The sequence below is a fragment of the Bos mutus genome, chromosome 15, assembly GCF_027580195.1.
Source record: "Bos mutus isolate GX-2022 chromosome 15, NWIPB_WYAK_1.1, whole genome shotgun sequence".
NCBI classification, from domain to species: Eukaryota; Metazoa; Chordata; class Mammalia; order Artiodactyla; family Bovidae; genus Bos; species Bos mutus.
Window position 1 is genome coordinate 36,881,857 of NC_091631.1, and position 23,135 is coordinate 36,904,991.

Below are 23,135 nucleotides of genomic sequence, written 5' to 3' on the forward strand. Positions count from 1 at the left end.
AAAATAATTAACCAAACCAAACAAAAACATGTAGATGCAGGGAACAGAGTAGTGGTTATCAGAGGGGTAGTGGGGGTAGGGCTGGTAAAATGAATAAAGAGGGTCAACTGTATTGTGATGGATGGAAACTAAATTTTTGGTGGCGAGAACACTGTAGTGCATTTAGACGTAGAAATACAATGTTGTATATAAGAAACTTATGTAATGTTATAAACCAGTGTTACCTCAATTAAAAAATCTAAAATTAAAAAAATAATAATTGTGACTAGGGGAAAAAATAAAGGAGTTAGCTCAGTGCCTAGCATGTGATATGTATTCAGTAAATATGTTAGGTCCTGTGACTAATATTATTGCATACATTTTTGCACACTAGTCTGCTTCTTTCTTTCCACAGTGTCAGCAGTGGAATTCTAAGTCCTAAAAAATGCATACTTTTAGGGTATTAGATAAACAAAGCAGAACTGCCCCTTCAGAAAGGCTATACCAATTTGTATACACACCACTAGTGATCAAGCATGCCCATTATTATCCAGTCTGTCAGCATGGAGTTTGGTCTGTGATTTATTTCTGTGATTCATGTTCATGTTAGGAAAATCTGTTTAAAAGTCTATACCACAATATTTTTTCAAATCAGCAAGTATTTATTGACTGGCAACAATAAATGAGGCAATAAGAGGAATCTGAAGTGAAAAAGATGACTTCCTGCCTTCAAGAAATTTGCAGTCTGCTCAAGGAAAAGAAAGTCAAGTGTAATTCAAAGCAAAATAGACAACCTGTTATAAGAGAGAACAAATACCATGTAACTACAGAGAAGGGAAAGATTTATTCCAGTTTGGGAGAAGTCAGGGATCAGGAAGTCTTTTTAAGAGAGGCAATAGAATGTAGTGGTTAAAAGCAGTATCTTAAACTTTTTCAGTGAAGGCCAGACAGAAAATATTTGAGACTTTGTGGGCTTTCTGGCTGTATTGTCTGTGTTGTAGCTACTCAGCTCTGCTGTTAATAGCATGAAAGCAGCCACAAGACAGTATGTTGCTTCAGTAAAACTTTTATTTATAGATGTTGAAATTTGAATTTCATATAATTTTCATGGACCATGAAGTATTATTATACTTTTGATTCCCACCCCTCCCCCGCCCCAACCACTTAAAACTGTGAAAACTGTTCTTAGAGCAAGGGTGTATAAAAACAGGTTGAGAATCAGATTTGGCTGGTAGGGTAGATTTGACTCATGGGCTGTAATTTGGTGTTCCCTGGTTAAGAGCAGAGATCTGGAGTCAGATGTCTTGGATTTGAATTCTAGCTTTATCACTGCTTACTAGCGGTGTGACCTTGGGCAATTTATTTAATTTTTGCTACAGTTTCCACCACTGTAAACTAAGACTAATGCTACTGTCTACCTCCTGCTATTTTTGTGATGATGAAATGAGAAGAACGCCTGGCTCTTAGGAAGTGCTCATTAAGTGTTAGCTGTTATGTTTAGGGGGAAATAGCACTTATGCTGGGTCTTGAAAGATGGAAGAGTTTGGACTAAGGGAAAAAGCAAAGGAGAATACTCCTGGGTGGGAGGCACAGAGGGCGGGGTCATGCAAGGCAGGAAAGCAAAGGAAGGGCATGTCTGAAATGAGTGAGGTATCTCACTTGGCAAATTGCCAGTCTTCAGAGCAGCTGGACTTACTGATTTAAGCCAGAAAGGTAATTTTAAAAATGTTGGGTAGCTTATAGAATGGCTATTATGGCTGAAAACCAGATGTGGAGGCTGTGCAGTGAGGAACCACAGGGAAACTGTGTTGTACTGTGGAATATCTCTGGCCCTGCATGCTGCTGCCCAGGAACTCAGATCTTCTTGCAGCTGTTCTTGCTACCACAGAGAGCTTTCTATGCCTACTTCCTAATCACAGGGCATGATGCATCTGATTGTTATGATCTAGGTCAGGTGCCATGAACTAGTTGCAGAGAAGGCTTGAAAAGGGTCCATTTGTGTTTAGCTTCCACATTGGGAATTCCTCAGACATAAGGGGGTTAGCATTGATTTCATCAGTGTGCTTGCTAGCTTCTCCCACTCTGGACTGGTCTGTTTACCTGGTCATTCTTTTGGTCATGGTCAAGATTAGACTCTGGGGTCAGTCACTTCAGTGCGCAGCCTACTGGTTTTTTCCAAAGAGTGAGAGTTGAGATATGGAATTTCAGTATGCCCTAGACAACCTCCATTTGTGACCCTAGAGAACAGAAGTACCTGAAACATGTCATTTTGAAGACTACTCATTTAGGGTTTTACTTTGAACTTTCCTCACTAATAAGGTTAATAATGAAATGATACTCCCAACAATAACTATTGCTACTAAGCCCCTGTAGAGATAAAAGTAGATCAGTGATAAGAGCTTTTGTGCACTATTTTTAGTTCATAGAATGAATGAATGACTGATTCATGCCCAGAGCTTATGTGAGGGTTTGGTGGCTGTCACTCTGATCTTTTGTGTGTCTTCACTGGTTTTCATGGTCAGAAAGAGGCAGACCTGCTATATGTAAGCCAAGTTTTACTGGCTTCTGTCAGGGAGCTGGTAGAGAGAGTTATTTTAAAAAATTAATAGCATCCTTTCCCTCTAAAACCAGACCACCTTACTTGCCTCCTAAGAAATCTGTATGCAGGTCAAGAAGCAGCTTAGAACTGGACATGGAACAAAAAGATTGGTTCAAAATTGGGAAAGGAGTACGTTAAGGCTGTATGTTGTCACGCTGCTCATTTAACTTATATGTACAGTACGTCATGCAAAATGATGGGCTGAATGAATCACAAGTTAGAATCAAGATTGCAGGGAGAAATATCAATAACCTCAGATATGCAGACACCACCTCCCTTATGGCAGAAAGCAAAGAGGAACTAAAGAGCCTGTTGATGAAAGTGAAAGAGGAGAGTGAAAGAGCTGGCTTAAAGCTCAACACTCAGAAAACTAAGATCATGGCATCCAGTCCTATCACTTCATGGCAAATCGATAAGGAAACAATGGAAACAGTGACAGACTTTATTTTCTTAGGCTCCAAAATACTGCAGGTGGTGACTGCAGCCATGAAATTAAAAGATGCTTGCTCCTTGTAAGAAAAGCTATGACCAACCTAGACAGCATATTAAACAGCAGAGACATTACTTTGCCAACAAAGGTCCATCTAGTCAAAGCTATGGTTTTTCCAATAGTCATGTAAGGATGTGAGAGTTGGACCATAAAGCTGAGTGCCAAAGAACTGATGCTTCTGAACTGTGGTGTTAGAGAAGACTCTTGAGAGTCCCTTGGACAACAGGGAAATAAAACCAGTCAATCCTAAAGGAAATCAGTCCTGAATATTCATTGGAAAGACTGATGCTGAAGCTGAAGCTCCAGTACTTTGGCCAGCTGATGTGAAGAACTGACTCATTGGATTAAGACCCTGGTGCTGGGAAAGATTGAAGGCTGGAGAAGGGGACAACAGAGGATAAAATGGTTGGATGGTATCACCAATTCAATGGACATGAGTTTGATCAAGCTCAGGGAGTTGGTGATGGACAGGAAAGCCTGGCGTGCTGTACTCCATGGGGTCACAAAGAGTCGGATACGACTGAGTGACTGAACTGAACTTTCCCTATAAATAGCATCTTTCCCCTGGTAGCTCAGACAGTAAAGAATCTGCCTGCAATGCAGGAGACCTGGGTTTGATCCCTGGGTTGGGAAGATCCCCCAGAGAAATGAATGGCAACCCACTCCAGTATTCTTGCCTGGAGAATTCCATGGATAAAGAAACCTGGTGGGCTATGGTCTATGGGCTCACAGAGAGTTGGACATGACTAAATGACTAACACTTTCACTTTCCCTATAAAATATCTGTTAATTACAGAAATGTTAGATTCTTATTCTACTTATTTCTACAAATAAGTATAAAGAACTTTCTTTCTATAGTTCTGTAGTTCTGCCACTGAAAGAAAACCAAGGTTAGCATTTGGAGATACTTTTTATATTTTTTCTATTCATGACTTAAAAAAAAATACAGTGTAATTGTACAATATATAAAATTTTCCCTGCTCTTTTTTTTCAGTTAACATTATGCTGTAAACATGTCATTGAAAATTAATGTAATTTAATAACTAAAAAAGGGAGGGATTACGTGCTGAGCAATAAAAATGAATGACACATGTCCTTTTTAACTGGAACATGATGGACGTGCAGGGACAGAGACAACTTTCAGGTCTGGGCAACTGGGAGGAAATACAGAGTAGTTGTTTAAAGCCTTATCTTTCAGATCAGACTGCCTGATTTAAATCCCTGCTTGACCACCTTTTGGCTCTGTGACTGTGAACAGATTACTTAGTCTCCCTGTTTGGGTTTCCCCATCTGGAAAATGGGGATCATTGCTTCCTTCACTGGACACTTGTGAGGACTAAAATAGTTGATGTATGTGAAGCATTGGTGATGAGCTATTTGGGGTGTGATGTATGGTGATGGTTTGGTACAGTTGGCATTGTGAGGGGATCGTCCTTGTGGAACTGCCTTGTTTCAACTGGAAGAGTACGTTCAGAGCCGTGAGAGGCCAGGGCTGGAGACAGAGACAGGGAAGCCGTGGGAGTCGGTTAGGTCAGGAAGAAAGAGACGGTAGTGGGAGAAGCGAGGGCCGAGGACAGAACCACGGGTATGTTTCTGTAGCCGGGGGAGGAAGTAGATTTGGTAAAAGAAGTTTAATAGTCTGTCAGGTAGGAGAACTGGGAGAGTGTTGAGTCATGGGTGCCAAAGGAAAAAAAAGTTCTAAGAAGCAGAAAAGTAGTTCCTAGCATTAGGTGCTATAGAAAAATTAGAGGGTGATGAATGAGAAGTTGTCCTTGGATTTAACAATTAGGTTGTCATTGATAAGCAAGGAGAAAGCAAAGTTCACTATAGTGGTGGGAACAGTTTTTCAGTGTTTAATAATAATAATGTAATTGTGCACATATGTTAAAGGGGAAATTAAAACATGTTATGGAATTTTTGTCCATGAAAATTATCTTAATACAGAAACATATGGAAGGGAATAGAATGTTGATAGATGTAGATATGCCAATGGTATTTTTAAACCTAGCTGCTGCTTGGAAAAATTATGATAATAAAATCTCCATTATTGTCGTTTAAGACATTTTGTAGTTTCATTCTGGATTTTCTTTGGAACTGGAGATGTAGTGGGTCTCTTACCCATGATCTTTTGGTTCTTTCCATCACCAAAATATACATGGTGGACTTGAAAGTGACCTTAGAATTAGAAATTACTTTGTAGGGAGATTTACCGTATTCCTTGAAGCAGCTCTGACTTGATGTGGGAGGACTTGTCATTGGCTTTAAGTCATCACTGAGTCACAGGCTGTGGAGGGAGCCGTCAGCACCAGCTTCCTGACTGCCCTGCCTAAGACACTCAAAAGATTTCTGCTTTGGGTGGCCTGAAAAACTGGGACTCACAGAAGACTTGAGGTGGGCCATGAGTTTTATTTTTCTGCACCCAGAGCCCAGCCAAGACTCCACAGCTTGCTTGTTTTCCTCTTTGCAGGCTGACAAGAGTGTCTTGCTCCTCTCCTAAACAAGTTAGTCTCATTTGAGAAGGGAACCCCAGGCAGCATACCTTCTCCTGTCAGTTTGGACTTACTCTGTTGTTTTGATGTCCTTAGCTCCCTCACCGTTCTTCTGATTAGAAGTAGAATTAGAGTGAGTTCTACAGATTACTCCTCTGTGGCCAGGAGTACTTGTGTGGGGAAGGAAAGGATCATTAAAACAGATTTGTGTGAAATAGCTTTGTCTGAATGCTGAACCAGCCTCCTAAGGTTTAAAATATGGTCTTGTGTTTATTTAGCTCTTAGCACATCTCCTGGCCTTTGCTCAAGCAATGCAAATTCAAGGTTGCGCATTTTGTGAAAAACAGTGGAGTTATTGCTTAAGGTTCCATTCTCTGTTAGATTTTGCTTCCTTCCTAAGTATTTATTAAAATACTTTAATGGTACTAAGTATTAAAAAAAACTGTATTTGGAACTAGTTTTAGGCTTACAGATTTTAATTAAGTGTGAAAACATACACATTTAAAGTAAAATTGAAGTATAATGTCTTAATTTGTCACGTATGAATTTGATTTGTAATATTACCAGTTGATTTTATGCTTTATAAATTTAAAGTAATCTTTATGTTTCCAATAAGTCATTTATCATAATGATCATTTGCATTTTAAGTCCAAAATGTTTTTAAGTGAGATTTTATTCTCCACCTTTGATTAATACTGTATTAGACATAAGTAACAGTAGTAGTTATATGAATAACATAAGTGGTATAGATAAATTTGCTTTTGATTCAGATTCCCATCACCCAGGAAGTAGTATCAAGAACATTGAATAAACAAGTGACTTACTTCACTAAAGTCCAGAACTAGCGTGTCCCCATTTGAGATGGTTCCGAAATTTTTGTCAAATGGTTTTCCTGGAAATGTGTGTGTGTGAAGTATAGTTTTTATGTTAGTATTCATTTCCCACTGAGCCGAGAAGAAAACAGGATGTGTCTGTTGCTTATTTGGAAGAATTGCCTTCATGCAGTTAAATCTCAAACCTGAAAGAGTTTTAAGAGATCCTCAGTGAAGTAAAATCTGAATTAAGTCAGTAAAGACCCTCTTTAATGATTACAAGGAAAGAACTTTTAACAAAGAAGTTTCAGAGCCAGAGGCCTCAAAAATCACATGCAGCTTGAAAGTTTATTCTTTGTTATTTTTGGTGCAACTTGCCTTGGAAGGAGGAAGTAAGCTGCTTCCTGAAACTGAATGAGCTCTTAGAATTGGTGCAGGCCACTCAGACTAACACAGCAACACGTGATTTATTATTTAGTGTGATCGAATAGTTGAGAATGGGAATGTTTGACTCTCCTTGGCCCAATATAATGAACTAAGAGGTTCTTAAGTTACTTGGTTGTGAGAAGTATGTGATTGTGCTCAAAGTCAACAGGAAATGAATCTAGATTAGTTACCTGGCGCAGTCACTGGGAATGCAGAGCACAAACTGGGCCCTGATGACAAACTCTGAAGGGCTGGGGAGGGCATGTTCAGAAAGGTTCACGAGGAACCTGGAGAGCTGCCTCTAGAAGAGCTCAGTTTGCTGCAGACAGGAAACACTGTAAAAGACATTCCAATAAACTAGAGGAATTGAAGCTCCAATATACAAGAGGAACTGAGGGGCACAGGGTCATTCCCTGCTGTTTCCTGACTTGCACTAATGGTCAGTCAGATGCACTGTCTTGTCACACCCACTTTTTGTCATCCTGTCCATACATGTGGCCACACCCACAGCCTCACTACTGAAACTTCTAGGAGTGCCTATACAGCTTTTATCCCAAGTTGTGATCAGGCAGCATGGGCCCTCTTTCTGCTGCCTTAGGGAGATTGAATTTCTGTGCATGAGAACGCCTCTGAGTTACTTTACTTTGGTCAATTGTTTATATAATTAAGTTTTTCTTTCTTGTGCCTTATTGCTTTACATTTTTTTCCCCCTTCTCTTTTCTATCCTGTTTTCTCTGTCCCTCTTCCCTTTTTTCTTCTTGATTTCCTTTTCTCTCTTTTTCCACTTCCTGTCCCTGTTACTTCTTTTTAAAGGCCAAGAACTTACCTGGTGGTCAGGTGGTTAAGAACTCTCCTGCCAGTGCAGGGGATATGGGTTCAATCCCTAGCCTGGGAAGGTCCCACATACTGAGGGGACCTAAGCCCATGTGTCACAACCTGCATGGCACAACTACTGAAGGCCATGTACCCTAGAGCCTGTGCTCTGTAGCGAGAAGCCACCACAGTGAGAAGCCCTCACACTGCAGCTGGAGAGTAGCTCCTGCTTGCTGCAAGTAGAGAAAGCCCATGTGTGGCAACAAAGACTCAGCACAGGCAAAAATAATTTTTTTAAAAAACCAAGAAAATAATATCTGTTAAACTTAACAGCAGATGCACAAGCTTAACAGGTACATCTCCAACAAGAGAAAGGAAAGACCTGAGTGTGTTTTTCTCCAGCGAGTAAACATTTGTTGAACACCCCACTGTATGCTAGATTTAGGGTATTAGATAATCTGCATACTGGAGGAGCTTATAATATCTCATCAAATTACATCAGTAGAGCTCTTCATATTTTTTGACCTTGTGATGTTTTGTGAGTGTGTATTTCTTTGCAAACATGTTTTTCCTATTGTTCACATTCTTTTCCTATTAAAGTATGTTATTTCACAAACAACATTATAACCAAATTGGAATTGCAAAGAAGAGAAAGAAATTAATTCATAATCCTATCTGTAACAAAATTGACTGTAATATTTTTCTCTAGTATTTGTCAGAATATTGACATAATCTTTATGCAGTGGAAATCATAGGTAAATTTAATTTTGCATTCTTCCTCATTCTGTGTTATTTCATGAATGCTTTCTTAAATGTCATTTGAAATGGTGCAGTACAGAAGGAAGTAGCATTGATTGAGTACCTGTTATGCCAGACATTGTGCATAATGTTCTATTTTTGTCCCATTTTATCCCCATGGGAGTCCTATATGATAAGTTTTATTATACCCATTTCTTTGATGAGAAAATTGAGGTTTAGCTTGGTTTATTTCCGTTTCATTAACTGAGCTCTACTACATCTGTGTACGATGCTGAGTTCTGGAGATTCAAAGATGAGTGGGACATTGTCCCTCCTATAAGGAGTTCAAAAAATCAGCAAGGGGCAGCATTTGAATATAGAGATACTTTCTGTACAGTATACCGAGTTCAGAAGAGGAACACCTGACCTGGGTCAGAGCACTTTAACCAGAGCAGTGCTTCTCAGACTTTAATATGCATAGGGAAGTACCTGGGGTTCGTGTTAAAATGCAGATCCTGATTTGCAGGTCTTTGGTGGGATATGACTGAGTAGAGAAATGGGGAAAGGTAATCTCAACAGGACAGCATGGGGCAAGGCATAGAAGCATGAAAAAGTGTGTTACATGGGTAAACTACTTATAATTTTCCACAGGTGTTGGCTGACTACAGTTTACTGCCTGAATTCAGTGCACAGCCTGGTTTTATGTAGCCCCTGTGCTAAGATAGTTTTTACATTTTTAAAGGGTTGTTAAAAAGGAAAACCCAAAACAAAGAAAAACATATAGCAGAGATGTATAAAGTCTTAAATATTAACTAGCAGCTAGCTCTAGCCCTTTATAGAGCTTGTGTGGGATCAGTGTTGATGGTGGTGTTGGTGGGGTGTAAAATCTGCAGTGAGGCATCGTGGAGAAAGTGTTAGAGACAGTACTCGGGGGGTGAGTGACCACAGGGGACACAGAGGAGCTTGCCTTTATCTTTGAGGTGATAGGGAGCCAGGCAGAGTTTAAAGAGGGGAAATGAAAACAGTAGGATTTTGTCACTGATCTTGATGTAAAGGAGTGGGGCATGGTTTGTCGTCCTGGCATGGGTGAATGGTGTTGTTCACAACTGAAATCCGTAATTGGAGGAGAAGCCATTTGAAAGGTAGAGATGATTCATTCATATTTGGATATGTTGAGTTTGAGAGAGCACTGTGGGATACCCAGGCTTTCCAGAAGATAAGAGACATCAATTGTAATTCAGTATTACTGCCTCACAGTGGGTTTTTTTTGAACTGTTACTATTTCATTTACATTTTTAAAGTACTTTTCATGTCATGTGCACATCCATTCATTGTGCGCTCATTCATCAGAAAAAAATGGCTATTGGACAGCAGGAGTCTTGTGATCCCTTTCATGCCAATGTTGTGTGTGTGTAGAGCTTTTTGGAGGGATGAGCGCAGTATTTTCTACTATTTTTGTATACAAAGCTATGTGTTTCAGAATTCAATAAACTTTTCTGGCCCAGTCTAGGAGTTCACCATTGTTTGCAACACTGTTAGAATTCTAATGAGAAGCGGCAGCATTAATTTCAAATAATTGGCTTATGTGGAAAATTTATAAATTGGTGACTAACTTGTACATACTTTGAGATGATTATTTAGTGCTTGCATATTGGTTCAGCAAAATTAGTATTCTCATATGTTGAAATCCAACAGAGTAAACGGATCACATCAGTTAGTTAGTGTATGATCATGTCTGTGTGCAGTTTGCTTTTGTTCTTTATACAAATACACTGTTAAGGGTTCCAGATTTTGATTACTTTATTCTAAGTTAGCATAGACTCAGGGGCATTTTATCCATACCCTTCTCCTTGAGGGTGTCAAGATTCTTTAAAGATACACTTGGAACTATAAAAGAATATTTCCTAAATTGACCTTTTAATTTAGTTATTTAGTGTAATAACATAGATACATACTTAATTTTAAAAGTTTTTTTTTTTGTTATGCAATAATACTTATTAAATTCTTTTTCTAGATTGAATACCTGCTTAAGAAACTTACAGAAGCTATGGGAGTAAGTTGGCAACAAGAACAATTTGAAAATTATAAAATCAACTTTGATGACAGTAAAGATGGCCTTTCTGCGTGGGAACTGATTGAGCTTGTTGGAAATGGACAGTTCAGCAAAGGCATGGATCGGCAGACTGTGTCCATGGCAATTAACGAGGTTTTCAATGAGCTAATATTAGATGTGCTGAAACAGGTAAGCATCCTGTAACAGTGTTTCTCCTCACCTTTAGAATTTGACATGTTTGAAATAAAAGATTTTTATCACAAAGATGAGCCTAAGTCACTTATATTTTCACACTAATTTAGAACAGGAATAACATTTCTTATTTTCTCAGTCTTGTGTTGGGCTTACATTATAAATAATTACAGTTAAACACTTGGAAGTTACTATTTTGAAAGAACTGTTTATATGATCACATTTCTGAATGTAGTACTTTCGTGTTATGCCTTCATCTATACTCATTCATCTGAAAGATCCCATGGCACGCTCTTCAGTGAAGAAAACAGGTTGTGGAACAGCAGGTGTCTTGTAATCCCTTTCATGCAATGTGATATGTGTGTGTAGAGCTGTCTGGAGGGATGGTGCCAAAATGTTAGGAGTGATCACTGCTGGGTTGTGAGATTTCTATGAATTTTATTTTATTTTTTTTCTTTTCTTATTATTCGACTTACTACTATAATGTTTATATGTGTTAACCTCTCTATAGGATATGTGTAATTTTTATGAAATCAGAAAAATGCCCTTCCTTTTGGGGAAAAGTGCCTTTATGTAATAAAGTTGTGTTTATCATATTAGGTTACAAAGTTTGTATTCTCAGTGCCTGCATAGCATCTGATAATATTTATGGTATACATATGCTGACATACATAGTCTGTTTAATAAACATAATGCAAATAGAATTTATATATTTTGAGTGGATCTTTCAGATGTCTTACATTATTATATTGAATAATAACTCTTACTGGTTGGTCCTTGTTTTGCCCTCTTAGGTAATGATGTTGTTTTTGCTCTTTTCTTCAGATGTAGCCTATCAATAAACTTTAATTGAGGCTTAATTTGTGTAGGTTTTTGGTGCTGTAAGAGGTTAGGAAACATGGTCTCTGAAGAGGATTTCCAGGCCCATTAGGGTGGCAGAATATAGAACTGCAGATGAACAGCCGTATGAGATGGCCTTGGTTTAAATGTCAGGAGCGAGCAAACTGAGCGAGTCATGTGATTAGAACTTAATATAATGATCACGTGATACAGCCAAAATATTATTATATATTTGATGCTGTCAGCACCTATAGATTTACTGTGTGAAATGTTAGCTATTCTTGAACAATCCTGAAGTGTTTTGGCCTGTAGTAATGTGTAGTCTTGCTGAAATAAAATTTTGGATCACACATCTTTGAGGCTGACATATGGGAAGAAAATACAAGCCTAGTAAGTGTGAGCCTAAAAGCTATACTTAGAAGCTAGGATCCTAACAACTGGTCATTTTCTGCTCCTGATTTCATCCTCCAGAATCCTGAGAGAGCAGGTAGAGAGGTGCGCTGGTGCCAGAGGGTGATTGTCTGAGAAGGCATGCTTGGCCAGGTTTACTGACACCGTTTAGCATTTTCAATAATGGAGGTCTAGATTTACTGAGAATCACAGTTAGGGTGTGTGTGTGTGTGTTAAAAGGAAGAGATACCAGCTCTTATAAGGAAAAGCACCAGCATTTATATCAGATTTAATCTTACCTAGGGTTACATGATAAAAAAAGGCCATAGACGGAAAAACTGGACTGAACGCTGGTTTGTATTAAAACCCAACATAATTTCTTATTATGTGAGCGAGGATCTGAAAGATAAGAAAGGAGACATTCTCTTGGATGAGAACTGCTGTGTGGAGGTAAGAGTCAATGGTTACCTCTTTCCAGTGCTGCCGCCTGCTGTTCAAGTAGTTTATCTTCCTTCTTCTAGACTCTAGAGCCTTAAAAATAATCTTAAAATTCACATTTCTAAAATAATATAGGCATACAGTAACTATAGTTTCTGAACCAAAAAATTACAGATACCTGACAACATTTTTTTCTAATGTGAATTTATTTTCTGTCTTGTATTCGAGAATAAAGTATAGGGATTAAATCTCATTTATTTGTATATTTAAGGAATCATTTCTTGAGTAAAATGGAGTCATAAATAAGAAAGCCAAAAAAAAATCAGTAAGACAGCGTTTGAAATCATGAGTGTATCTGAGAACCTGGGCCCTTTTTGAGTGTAATAAATAAACCAAAAGAACATGTCTTTGAATAACTGGTATGACTTTCAGAACACTTTATCACTGCTAATTCTGTAAATAGGTGAAGTCCTCAAGAACATAATGTTTTGAATTTTTAATTTATATGTGAATTATTACCACATCTGTATTTGTTGAAGAACATTTAAAATACCTAAGATCTCATTCATAAATGATAATGTGTCTTGATGGATGAAATGGTATGTATTAATAGTAAGGGTGTGCCGTGCCCAGTAAGGGGTCTTCTTAGAGTCAGCTAAACATGGAGACTCACAGGATTATGATGGACGGTGCCAGTCTGCTTATAAGGATATAGGACAAGAACCACAGCTTGCTGGCAACAACACCCCTGGTGCAAGGAAGGGAGAGACACATCTGCAGGGTGTGGGAATCACCCTGGGTGTCTATACCTGTTGGAACAGTTCCATGGGCATATTTTCCAGGATTCCTGAGAGAGACGTGTTCAGGTATAAGGTGCAATGTACAAGGGTTGCTGTGCTCAGGAAAGGCCATCGCGTGGCCCATCAAGTGGTGTTGGTTCTCCCAGTCTAGATGTCGTATATGAATCTGGGGTGGTTTTTACCATAAGTATTGTTGCCTAGAGGGCAGCATAAATAAACCAGTAATATTCATTTATAGGTACTTCTTGTATAAGTAATTAAGTTTGAATTTAAATACTTGAAAGTAAAATTTGAAAGACTAATTTTGCTTTCTGTCCTAGTCCTTGCCTGACAAAGATGGAAAGAAATGCCTTTTTCTCATAAAATGTTTCGATAAGACCTTTGAAATCAGTGCTTCAGATAAGAAGAAGAAACAAGAGTGGATTCAGGGTAAGATAATTTTTATTACTTGTCATGGTATAACTTAAGAGCACTTTCTGTTTTTCATTAACAGTCCCTTGGACGGCAAGGAGATCAAACCAGTCAATCCTAAAGGAAATTAACCTTGAGTATTCATTGGAAGGACTGGTGCTGAAGCTGAAGCTCCAGTACTTTCATGACTGATGCAAACAGCCAACTCATTGGAAAAGACCTTGATGCTGGGAAAGATTGAGGGCAGGAGGAGAAGGGGGCAACAGAGGATGAGATGGTTGGATGGCATCACTGACTCAATGGACATGAGTTTGAGCAAACTCTGGGTGATGGTGAAGGACAGGGATACCTGGCATACTGCAGTCCATGGGATCTCAAAGACTTGGACACGACTGAGTGACTGAACAACAACAGAGATGCTTGGCATTGTTCTCCATTGCCTATAGTTATTTCTGTGTGAAGCCCAGTAGCTAAAAGAAAAACAAGCTGAGAGGAGTTCCCAAAATTTTCATCAGGTTCATTTGCCTGGTGAACTTGTGGGAAAAGTACAAACTGGACCTCCTCCGTTTTATTTATTTACTCTTACTATTTCGAGAATATGAAATTTCCCCCTTTAAGGACCATGAAGAATTTTAAAGTGGCCATTTTGAGTATTTAGAAATATGTAAAACAAAAGAGGGGTTGTGCAATAGGTTTTGAATACTTCAAGTAATTTTCAAGATTTGTTACTTTCACAGGAAATCACTAGTTTCAGATATCTTGAGAATGAAAACTCATGATTTAATAACTTTTAAACTAAAATATCACTCCAGCATTAGTAAAGGTTAAAGTGAGATTTTCTCTTTAATCATGAAAGGGGATTCTCAGTGTTATATTCTTGAATCTAGGTAAAATTGTTTATTGAGAATTGTGGTCATTTTGATGTAGCTTGAGAGTTTGAGGCAAGTGTACATGGGTCTGGATCCTCTCTCCTGGGTCATTAGGAATTCTGGAGCAGCTTTCTTCTCTGGAATGGGGCTAATAATAGTACCTACCGCTCAGAGTTGTGAGGGTTAATAATGAGATAGTGAAGATACAGTTGCACATTTTTAAAATGACACGTCGTTACAGGATTGTTTGTGATAGATTTATAAACACATGTCCACTGATCGGGGCGTGGTTGAGTAGATGATGGCAGCCGCGCACTGGAGGACTGATCAGTACTGTGCAGTGTGTGCTGATATGAAAGCTCTCCAGGGGAAGTAAGAGGACAGACTCAAGCTCTGAGGACAGTGTTACGCCGCCACCATGTCCGTGGAAGGTGGAAGGTGTATATATATGTTTATTTGTATTTGCTTTTAAAGTATCTCAAGAAAGATGCACAGAAACAGTTGGTGTTAGTTGGTAGTGGAGTGAAGAGCTCAGTGCTTGGGAATAGGAGTAGGACGGAGATTTCATCTCTGTCCTTTCAGGCTTTTGAATTTGAACAGTGTGAAAGTACTGGCTGTTTATTTATTTTTGATTTTATTTTTAATTGGAGGATAATTGCTTTATAATGTTGCATTGGTTTCTTCTGTACAACGATGTGAATCAGCTATAAGTACACATTTATCCCCTCCTTCTGGAGCCTCCCTTCCACCACCCCCACCCTGTACTACCTATTTAGATAATGGAAACAATCAGGAAAGAAGTCAGATTTCATACAAAACTTAGATAATGTGTGTAAAGAGTGTATGTATATATATATACAGATATATTTATATATAGCAAATATTCAATATATGGTATTGGCTGTTACCACCTTGGGAAGGGAGTATATAGGGAGATGGTTTCATAAGGCATAGATGAGGGGCAGACTACCTACAGTTCAGTCGCTCAGTCGTATCTGACTCTTTGCAACTCCATGGACTGCAGCACGCCAGGCCTCCATGTCCATCACCAACTCCCAGAGCTTGCTCAAACTCATGTCCATTAAGTTGGTGACGCCATCCAACCATCTCATCTTCTGTCATCCCCTTCTCCTCCTGCCTTCAATCTTTTCCAGCATCAGGGTCTTTTCCAGTGAGTCAGTTCTTCGCATCAGGTGGTCAAAGTGTATTGGAGCTTCCGTTTCAGTGTCAGTCCTTCCAATGAATATTCAGGACTGATTTCCTTTAGGACGGACTACTTACAGCAGGTAGCAAATCAGATACCAGGAATTTTGAATCTCAGCCCTTGTGATGTCTTATTCTTATTTGGCCTTTTGGGAAGTTAAGTAAGGAAGTTGCAAGTGTTGGGAGTTCCTCAAGTGCATGTTATGTTCCCAAATCAAGTCTATTTAAGCACAGATAGGCAGTTATGGGACTTTGGAGCTGGAAGGGACTCAAGAGATCATCTCTCTCTGGTTAGAGGTGAGAAACCCATGTGTAAGTGGTTCTGTGACTGGCTCACGGTCACAACACTGCTCAGTGGCAGGATCAGCATTACCCTGGGTTTCCGATTTTCTTCCCACTATGCCATTCAGGTTAGGCTCACGGAGAATAAAAGGTATTTCCCATCTTTTCTCTCATGCCTTTCACAGCCATCCATTCTACCATCCATCTCCTGAAGCTGGGCAGCCCCCCACCACACAAAGAAGCCCGCCAGCGTCGGAAAGAGCTGCGGAAGAAGCTGCTGGCCGAGCAGGAGGAGCTGGAGCGACAGATGAAGGAGCTGCAGATAGCAAACGAAAACAAACAGCAGGAGCTGGAGGCCGTGAGGAAGGTGAGAGTGGGCACTGGGCTGGGGGCGGGCTCCCGTTTCTCTGTAGGAACCTCTGTGATCTTGCTTATGAGCTTCAGTTCTACCGGGACTAGGTTAACAGTGACTGTAGGGAGATGATTTGGTGAACTGCGCTTCCAGGAAGTGTATCTAGACCATTGAGTGAGACACTGTTTTCCCAGCCCTTGAAGAGTATGAGGGTCTCAGGACAACAGGGATATTTCATTGACCAGAAAAGAACATTTGTAAGAACAGTGAGCACAGTTGAATTCGTTCAGTGAAAGATGAGAAGTTTCTCCTGAGGATGTCAGGGTCACTTTTGGTGAATGGATAGGATCCATTGCCTTTTTAGGTTTTCCCTTTAGCTCCCATCTTCACTCATGAGGATCTTGGAAGACGCTTAGTATTAGAATTGTGGATTTTACTTATTGTTTGGAGTCAAAGATACAGTCTGGACACCACCACCAGCCCCTCTTCCGCCCCCAACTCCCTCTTCAGATGCCAGTCCTGAGTCCAGGTTATTACCTGTGCTTCTGAGCAACTGGCCGTAAGTCAGAGGTTCCCACAGCCCCTTCTCTTGTGCTGTGCTGTGCTTAGTCACTCAGTCATGTCTGACTCTTTGTGACCCCGTGCTCTGTAGCCTGCCAGTCTCCACTGTCTGTGGGGATTCTCCAGGTAAGAATACCTGAGTGGGTTTCCATGCCTGCTTCCAGGGGATCTTCCCAACCCAGGGATCAAACCCAGGTCTCCTTCTTTGCAGGTGGATTCTTTACCAGCTGAGCTACCAGGGAAGTGCCCCCGCCCCCGCCAACTTAGGTTTGATTAATTTGCTAGAACAGCTTACGTAACTTGGAGAAATGTTTTCCATACTAGTCACTGGTTTCTTACAAAAGACTGTAACTCAGGAATAGACACATGCATAGGGCAGCATGTGGGGAAAGGGCACGGAGCTTCCATGCCCTCTCTAGGCGTATAACTCTCCCCAAGTCTTCCTATGTTTACTAACCTGGAATCTTTTTGAACCCTGTGCTTTTGGGTTGTTATGGAAGATTCATTACACAGGCATGATTGATTACATCATTGGACATTGGTGATTGACTCAACCCCCAGCCCCTCTCCTTTCCTCAGAGGTCAGACTGAAAGTTCCAACCCTCTAATCACATGGTAGGTTTCATTGGCAACCGGCCCCTATCCATTGTTTTCTTAAAGTCACTTTATTATCACTCTCAACACTTAGGAAATTCCAAGACTTTGGGGAGATCTGTGCCAGAAACTGGAACGAAGACCAAGTATTATGTATTTCTTACTATAAATCGCAATATCATGGTATAGGTTTATGAGTTTTTACAGGTGCCTAGATTCTTGAAACCATCACAGACAGAATTTAGAACAATGCCAGTGCCACAGAGAATTCCTTCATGCTGCCTCTTGTATTCAGACTCTCCCCTTACCCCTGGCCCCTGGAAACCACTGATCTGTTTTCTGTTCCTGTATTCTTTCCAAATTATCATATAAACAGAATCATAGAGTATGTACGTTTTCAGTATGTGGGTTCTTTCATTTAGCATCCTGCATTTGAGATTCATCCATCTGGGACCCTTTTAAACTCGTCGACTTTTAACTCAACCTCCAGGAGCATGTAGCTCCCTGTTCTGTGCTACGTGAATGCACACCCAGAGTTGGTCAGACCTCAGCTGACCTCGACCACCTTGCCACATCCTAGTTCTACCGAATCATTAAAGCAGCTGATTTGAGGTTTGATGGGTAAATATTGGAAATCAGTTATTATGGATCCTTTAATAATTATTAAATTTCTTTTCTTGTCAAAAAAAAATTCTCCAGTTTTTCACTGAAGCATTTTTATAAAAATACTACTTAGATGAATATTTGAATCACCTGGAATGAGATTACATTTTGTGAGACTTGATACAAGGCCTCATTTAATTCAGAAGGAGGAATAAGAAACTATGGTAGGCTGTTTTTTTGTGTGTTTTCTTTTTGGCTGCACTGTGCAGCTTGTGGGATTTTAGTTCCTTGACCAAGGATTGAACCTGGGCCCTTGGCAGTGAGAGTGTGGGGTCCTAACCACTGGACTGCCAGGAAATTCCCTGGTATTTTTCTTTAACAAATTAACAGATTTCTTTTTTTCCTCCCAGATTTCTTTAAAGTGTTACTCAAGTAATTTTATTAAAAGACTTAATTTTTTTTAGAGATGTTTTAGGTTCACAGTAAAACTAAGAGGAAGGTGCACAGGTTTCGTACATACCTGCAGTGTCAATATATACATGTCCTCACCCAGAATCAACGTCCCCAACCAGAGTGGCACATTTATTTCAGTTGATGAGTCTACACTGACACCCCTAGTCACCTAAAGTCCATAGTTTATCTTAGGGTCCACTCTTGGTGGTGTATGTTCTGTGGGTTCAGACAAATGTATAACAACATGTATCTACATTATAAATACCATTCAGAGTATTTTTTTCACTTATATTGCCTTAAAAATCCTTTGTGTTCCACCTACTTATCCCCCCCAACCCCGGCACATATATAATCATTTGTATAAGTAATAAAATCATATGGTTCAAAAATTTTAAAAGATAAAAAGGGATTCAGTGAAAAAATTTCCTTCTACTGTCTCTTCCCTCTGCTTGGTTCCTATGCCTTGCCTAAGACAACTATTATTTTCATTTCTTATGTATCTTTCTAGATTCATATAATGTATATTCTAGAGAATATGAATATACATCCTTATTTAACCATTTTTAAACACAAAAAGTACATATTTATGATTCTGCGTCTAGTTTATATATATATATATTTTTTTCTGTATCAGTGTAGTATAAAGAGCTTTCTCATTCTTTCTGATAGCCATAAAATATTCTATTATTTGACTATATTATTACTTATTTAACTAGTTCCTCCTGTTGATGAACTTGTGGGTGGTTTTAGTCTTTTGTTTTAATAAGCAGTGCTGCAGGGAATTATTTTGTACTATGTCATTTTATAAACGTCCATACATGTCTAAAGGGCTTCCCTGGTGGCTCAGACAGTAAAAAACCCGCTTGCTATGCAGGAGACCTGGCTTCAATCTTTGGGTCAGAAAGATCTGGAGAAAGGACTAGCTACCCACTCCAGTATTGCCTGGAGAATTCTGTGGACGGAGGAGCCTGGCGAGCTATAGTCCATGGGGTTGCAAAGAGTCAGACACGACTGAGTGACTAACACTTACTTATACATGTCTGATGTATCTGTAGAATGAATTCTTAGAGGTGGGATTGCTGGATCAGAGTGTATATACATCTATAATTATGACATACAGGCAGATGGAACAGCCACCATGTCAAATACTGCTGTTCACTGTGTCAGACAAACAAGTGTTCTAGAATTTGCCAGTTAACTACTCCAGCCCAGAAATATCACATTTCGCTCTATTTATTTACGGTATTCTGGTCAGAACTAGTCACATGTTTCTGAAGTTGGTTGTCAGTCTTACCGGTGTTCCCTTGTGTAAGATGAGTCATTTTTCTCTTGTCACTTTCGGCATTTTCTGTCTTTGGTTTTCCACAGTTTTACTATGATAAATATGTGTGCATGATATGATGTATGTGTTACACTCTTAGTGTTTATCTTACTGTCTTGGATGGGTGTATTAATGTTTTCCATCAAATTGGGACAGTTTTCAGTCATTATTTCTTCCAATATTTTTCTACTCCTTCTCTTTTTTCCTCTCCTTCAGATATTCCCATTTTGTGAATGTTGGTGTGTTCAGTGGTGTCTCACATTTAATGATTGTCTCACATTTCTCTGTGGCTATTTTCTGTTCTGTTCTTCAGACTGGATGATTTCTATCAGTCTGTCTTTGATAGATTCTTCTTGTATTGGTGAGACCCTCTAGTGAATTTTTTAGTTCAGTTATTGTAGTTTTCAACTGCAGAATTTCTGTTTGCTTCTTTTTATAATTTCTGTCTCTTTATTGACGTTGTCTGTTTGAGGGGATATCATCATATCATCTATAATTTCCGTAAATAAGGTTTCCTTAGTTCTTTGAACATATAATAACTTCTTTGAAGTCTTTGCTAAATCCAGAGCCTGGGCTCCTTCAAAGGTAGTTGCTATTACTTGCTTTTTTCCAGTGCATCAATCACACTCTTTCTCGACATATCTCATAATTTTTGTTGAAAACTGGGTGTTTTAGATGATATTTGTAAGCCCTCTCGATGTGGCTTCCGCCCTTCTCCCAAGGACTTCCTGTTGTTTGCTCATTTATTTGCACGGTGACTTGGCCGGATTATTAGAGTGAAGTCCATCTTCCTCATGATATGCAGCCTCTGACTGTCCGTCCTCTGTCAAGGCACAGCCTTGGGTATGGGTACAGTGTCCTGGAGTAACCAGGGTGTCAACAGAGCTTTTTTTTTTTTTTTCTGTATTATTTAAAAAAAATAATTTGTAAAGGTTACGCTGCAGTTATCGTTGTTACAGAATACTGGCTGTCTTCCCCACGCTGTATGACACATCCTGGAGCCTGTCTTACCCAGCGGTCTGTGTCTCCCACTCCTCCCTCCTGTACCCGGCCCCTCCCCTTCTCTCCTCACTGGTAACCACTGGTTTATTCTCTGTATCTGTGAGTCTGCTGCTTTTTTGTTATATTCACTAGTTCGTTGTATGTTTCCGATTCCACCCATAAGTGATATCATACAGTGTTTCTTTCTCTGTCTGACTGACTTCACTTGGCATAACACCCTCCAAGTCCGTACACGTTGCTGCAGATGGCAACGTTTTGCTATTTTTTATGGCTTAGTAGTAGTCCGTTGTATATTTGTAACACCGCAGCTTCTTTATTCATTCATCTGTTGATAAGACACTTAGATTGCTTCCATATCTTGACAATAATAAATAATGATGCTATGAACATTGGGATGCATATATCTTCAAATTAGTGTTTTTGTCTTGAAACTTCCTACCTCGTCACCCAGGGGCAGAATTGCTGGGTCATGTGGTAGTTTAGTTTTTAGTCTTTTTGAGAACACTCCATAATGTTTTCAACAGTGGCTGTACCAATTTACATTCCCACCAACAGTGTGCAGGGTTTGGCTTTTTTTTTCCCCTAAATCTTTTATTTATTTACTTATTATTTCCAGCTGCACTGGGTCTTTGTTGCCGTGTAAGAGCTTTTCTCTAGTTGTGACGTGTGGGCTTCTCATCGTGGCGGCCTCTCTTGTTGCGGAACATGGGCTCTAGCACAAGGGCTCGGTGGTCGTGACACACGGGCTTGGTTGCCCTGCGGCATGTGGGATCTTCCCGGGCCAGGGATCGAACCTATATCCTCTGCATTGGCAGGTGAATTCCTAACCACTGGGCCACCAGGGAAGGCCTGTTTGGTTTTTTTTAATGTTAAGTTGTATGAGCTGTTTATATATGTTGGATATTAGTCCCCTTATTGGTCATATTATTTGCAAATATTTTCTCCCATTCAGTAGGTTGTCTTTTCATTTTCTTGATGGTTTCCTTTGCTGTGCATAAGCTTTAAAGTCTAATTAGGTCCCATTTGTTTTTGCTTGTATTGCTTTTCCTTTAGAAGACAGATTGAAAAAATATTGCTGTAATTTATGTCAAAGAGTGTTCTGCCTGTGTTTTCCTGCAGGAGTTTGGTAGTATCTGGTCTCACATTTAGGTCTTTAATCCATTTTGAGTTTACTTTTATATGTGGCAGCAGGGTTCCGTCTCCACCTCTGATCTCTCTGTTAAGTTGGCTGCCTCAGTTGGCGTCACATTCTCAGGTGTTCTTCTCACAGGTTTATCTGTTGTTTTCAACAATGCCTTGGGGCCTAACTTGCCCCATAGTCTGATATTTAAATTCTGGCCCACGTTTGATCTTTGAGGCCTGACTTTGAAACTTGTTCCTAACACATGGGAGCTCTTTGCTGTCTTCCCCTGTTTCCCCTGTGAGACTTTTAGCTGGCCTGTGATTTAGTTTGTTGATCTTGTTGACTGAAAAAAACACACAACCTACAAGTTGAGAGTTATGTTTTATCTGGTGCCTTTTACTGAGGACTCTTGCCTGGGAGAAAGCTTCTCAGCTATGAGGAGCTATTTCAAAGAGATAGGCGGAGAGCCAGGATTTATAGGAGTTTTTGTTGGAAAACAAACAAAACCGTGTGGTTAGTGCTTATCACAAGAAAACAGATATTTCAAGTTAATGATTTTAGTGCTTTTCTATATATAGGAAGATACAGATTTTAGCTCATTAAAATGATTTTGTAGGTATGCATTTTAACTCTCGAGGGCCAGCGTCCTGTTTCTCTCCACCCTGAATTTCCCTCATGGGTCATTGTTGGGATGGCTGCAGTGGCTGATGGCTTGATAGCAGACTTCATCCTTTGTTTATTGGAATGGCAGACAACTTTTTTTTTGTCTGCATCCTCCTGTGGGATACCATATCCTTAGACTGGAAACTGAGAGGGAGCCTTGTGGGCTTGGCTCCATGGCCATGGGTAGAGCCTCCTTCTACTGCCAAGGCAAGGGTAGGGTGGAGAGGAGGCCGTGATGCGGTTCAGATGCCATAGACTTTCACAGCTCTTGCTGAGATTCAGTTGATTTTCTTGGATAAATGTTCTCTGTTTGCTGTATGCTCTCAGGATAATTCCCAGAGACTTTAAATGATTGCTTTCGGTTTTTCCCTTCTTTCACTAGAGAACCACCCTTTGGGAAGTTGGGCTTCCCTGGTGATTCAGACAGTAAAGAGTCTGCCTGCAATGCAGGAGACCCAGGTTCCATCCTGGACTGGGAAGATCCTCTGGAGAAGGGAATGTCTACCAACTCCAGTATGCTTGCTTGGAGAGTTCCATGAACAGAGGAGCCTACAGTTCATGGGGCTGCAAAGAGCCGGACATGACTGAGCGGCCAACATAACAACAGCAAAGTTTTTAAGGAACAGTGTTAAGATGACA

The 23,135-nt window shown here is 39.8% G+C and overlaps 1 protein-coding gene across 2 annotated transcripts in view; it reads left to right on the forward strand.

Moving 5' to 3' along the window:
* Positions 1-23,135, forward strand: part of SWAP70 (switching B cell complex subunit SWAP70) — a 76,710-nt gene that overhangs the window by 42,643 nt on the left and 10,932 nt on the right. Inside the window, exons 4-7 of one of the 2 annotated variants that reach the window (XM_005896418.3) lie at positions 10,361-10,588; positions 12,125-12,271; positions 13,380-13,488; positions 16,010-16,191. In XM_005896418.3, coding sequence (XP_005896480.1) covers positions 10,361-10,588; positions 12,125-12,271; positions 13,380-13,488; positions 16,010-16,191 — 666 coding nt within the window. The remainder of the gene's footprint in view (positions 1-10,360; positions 10,589-12,124; positions 12,272-13,379; positions 13,489-16,009; positions 16,192-23,135) is intronic. The other variant, XM_070383911.1, reaches the window with a different exon arrangement.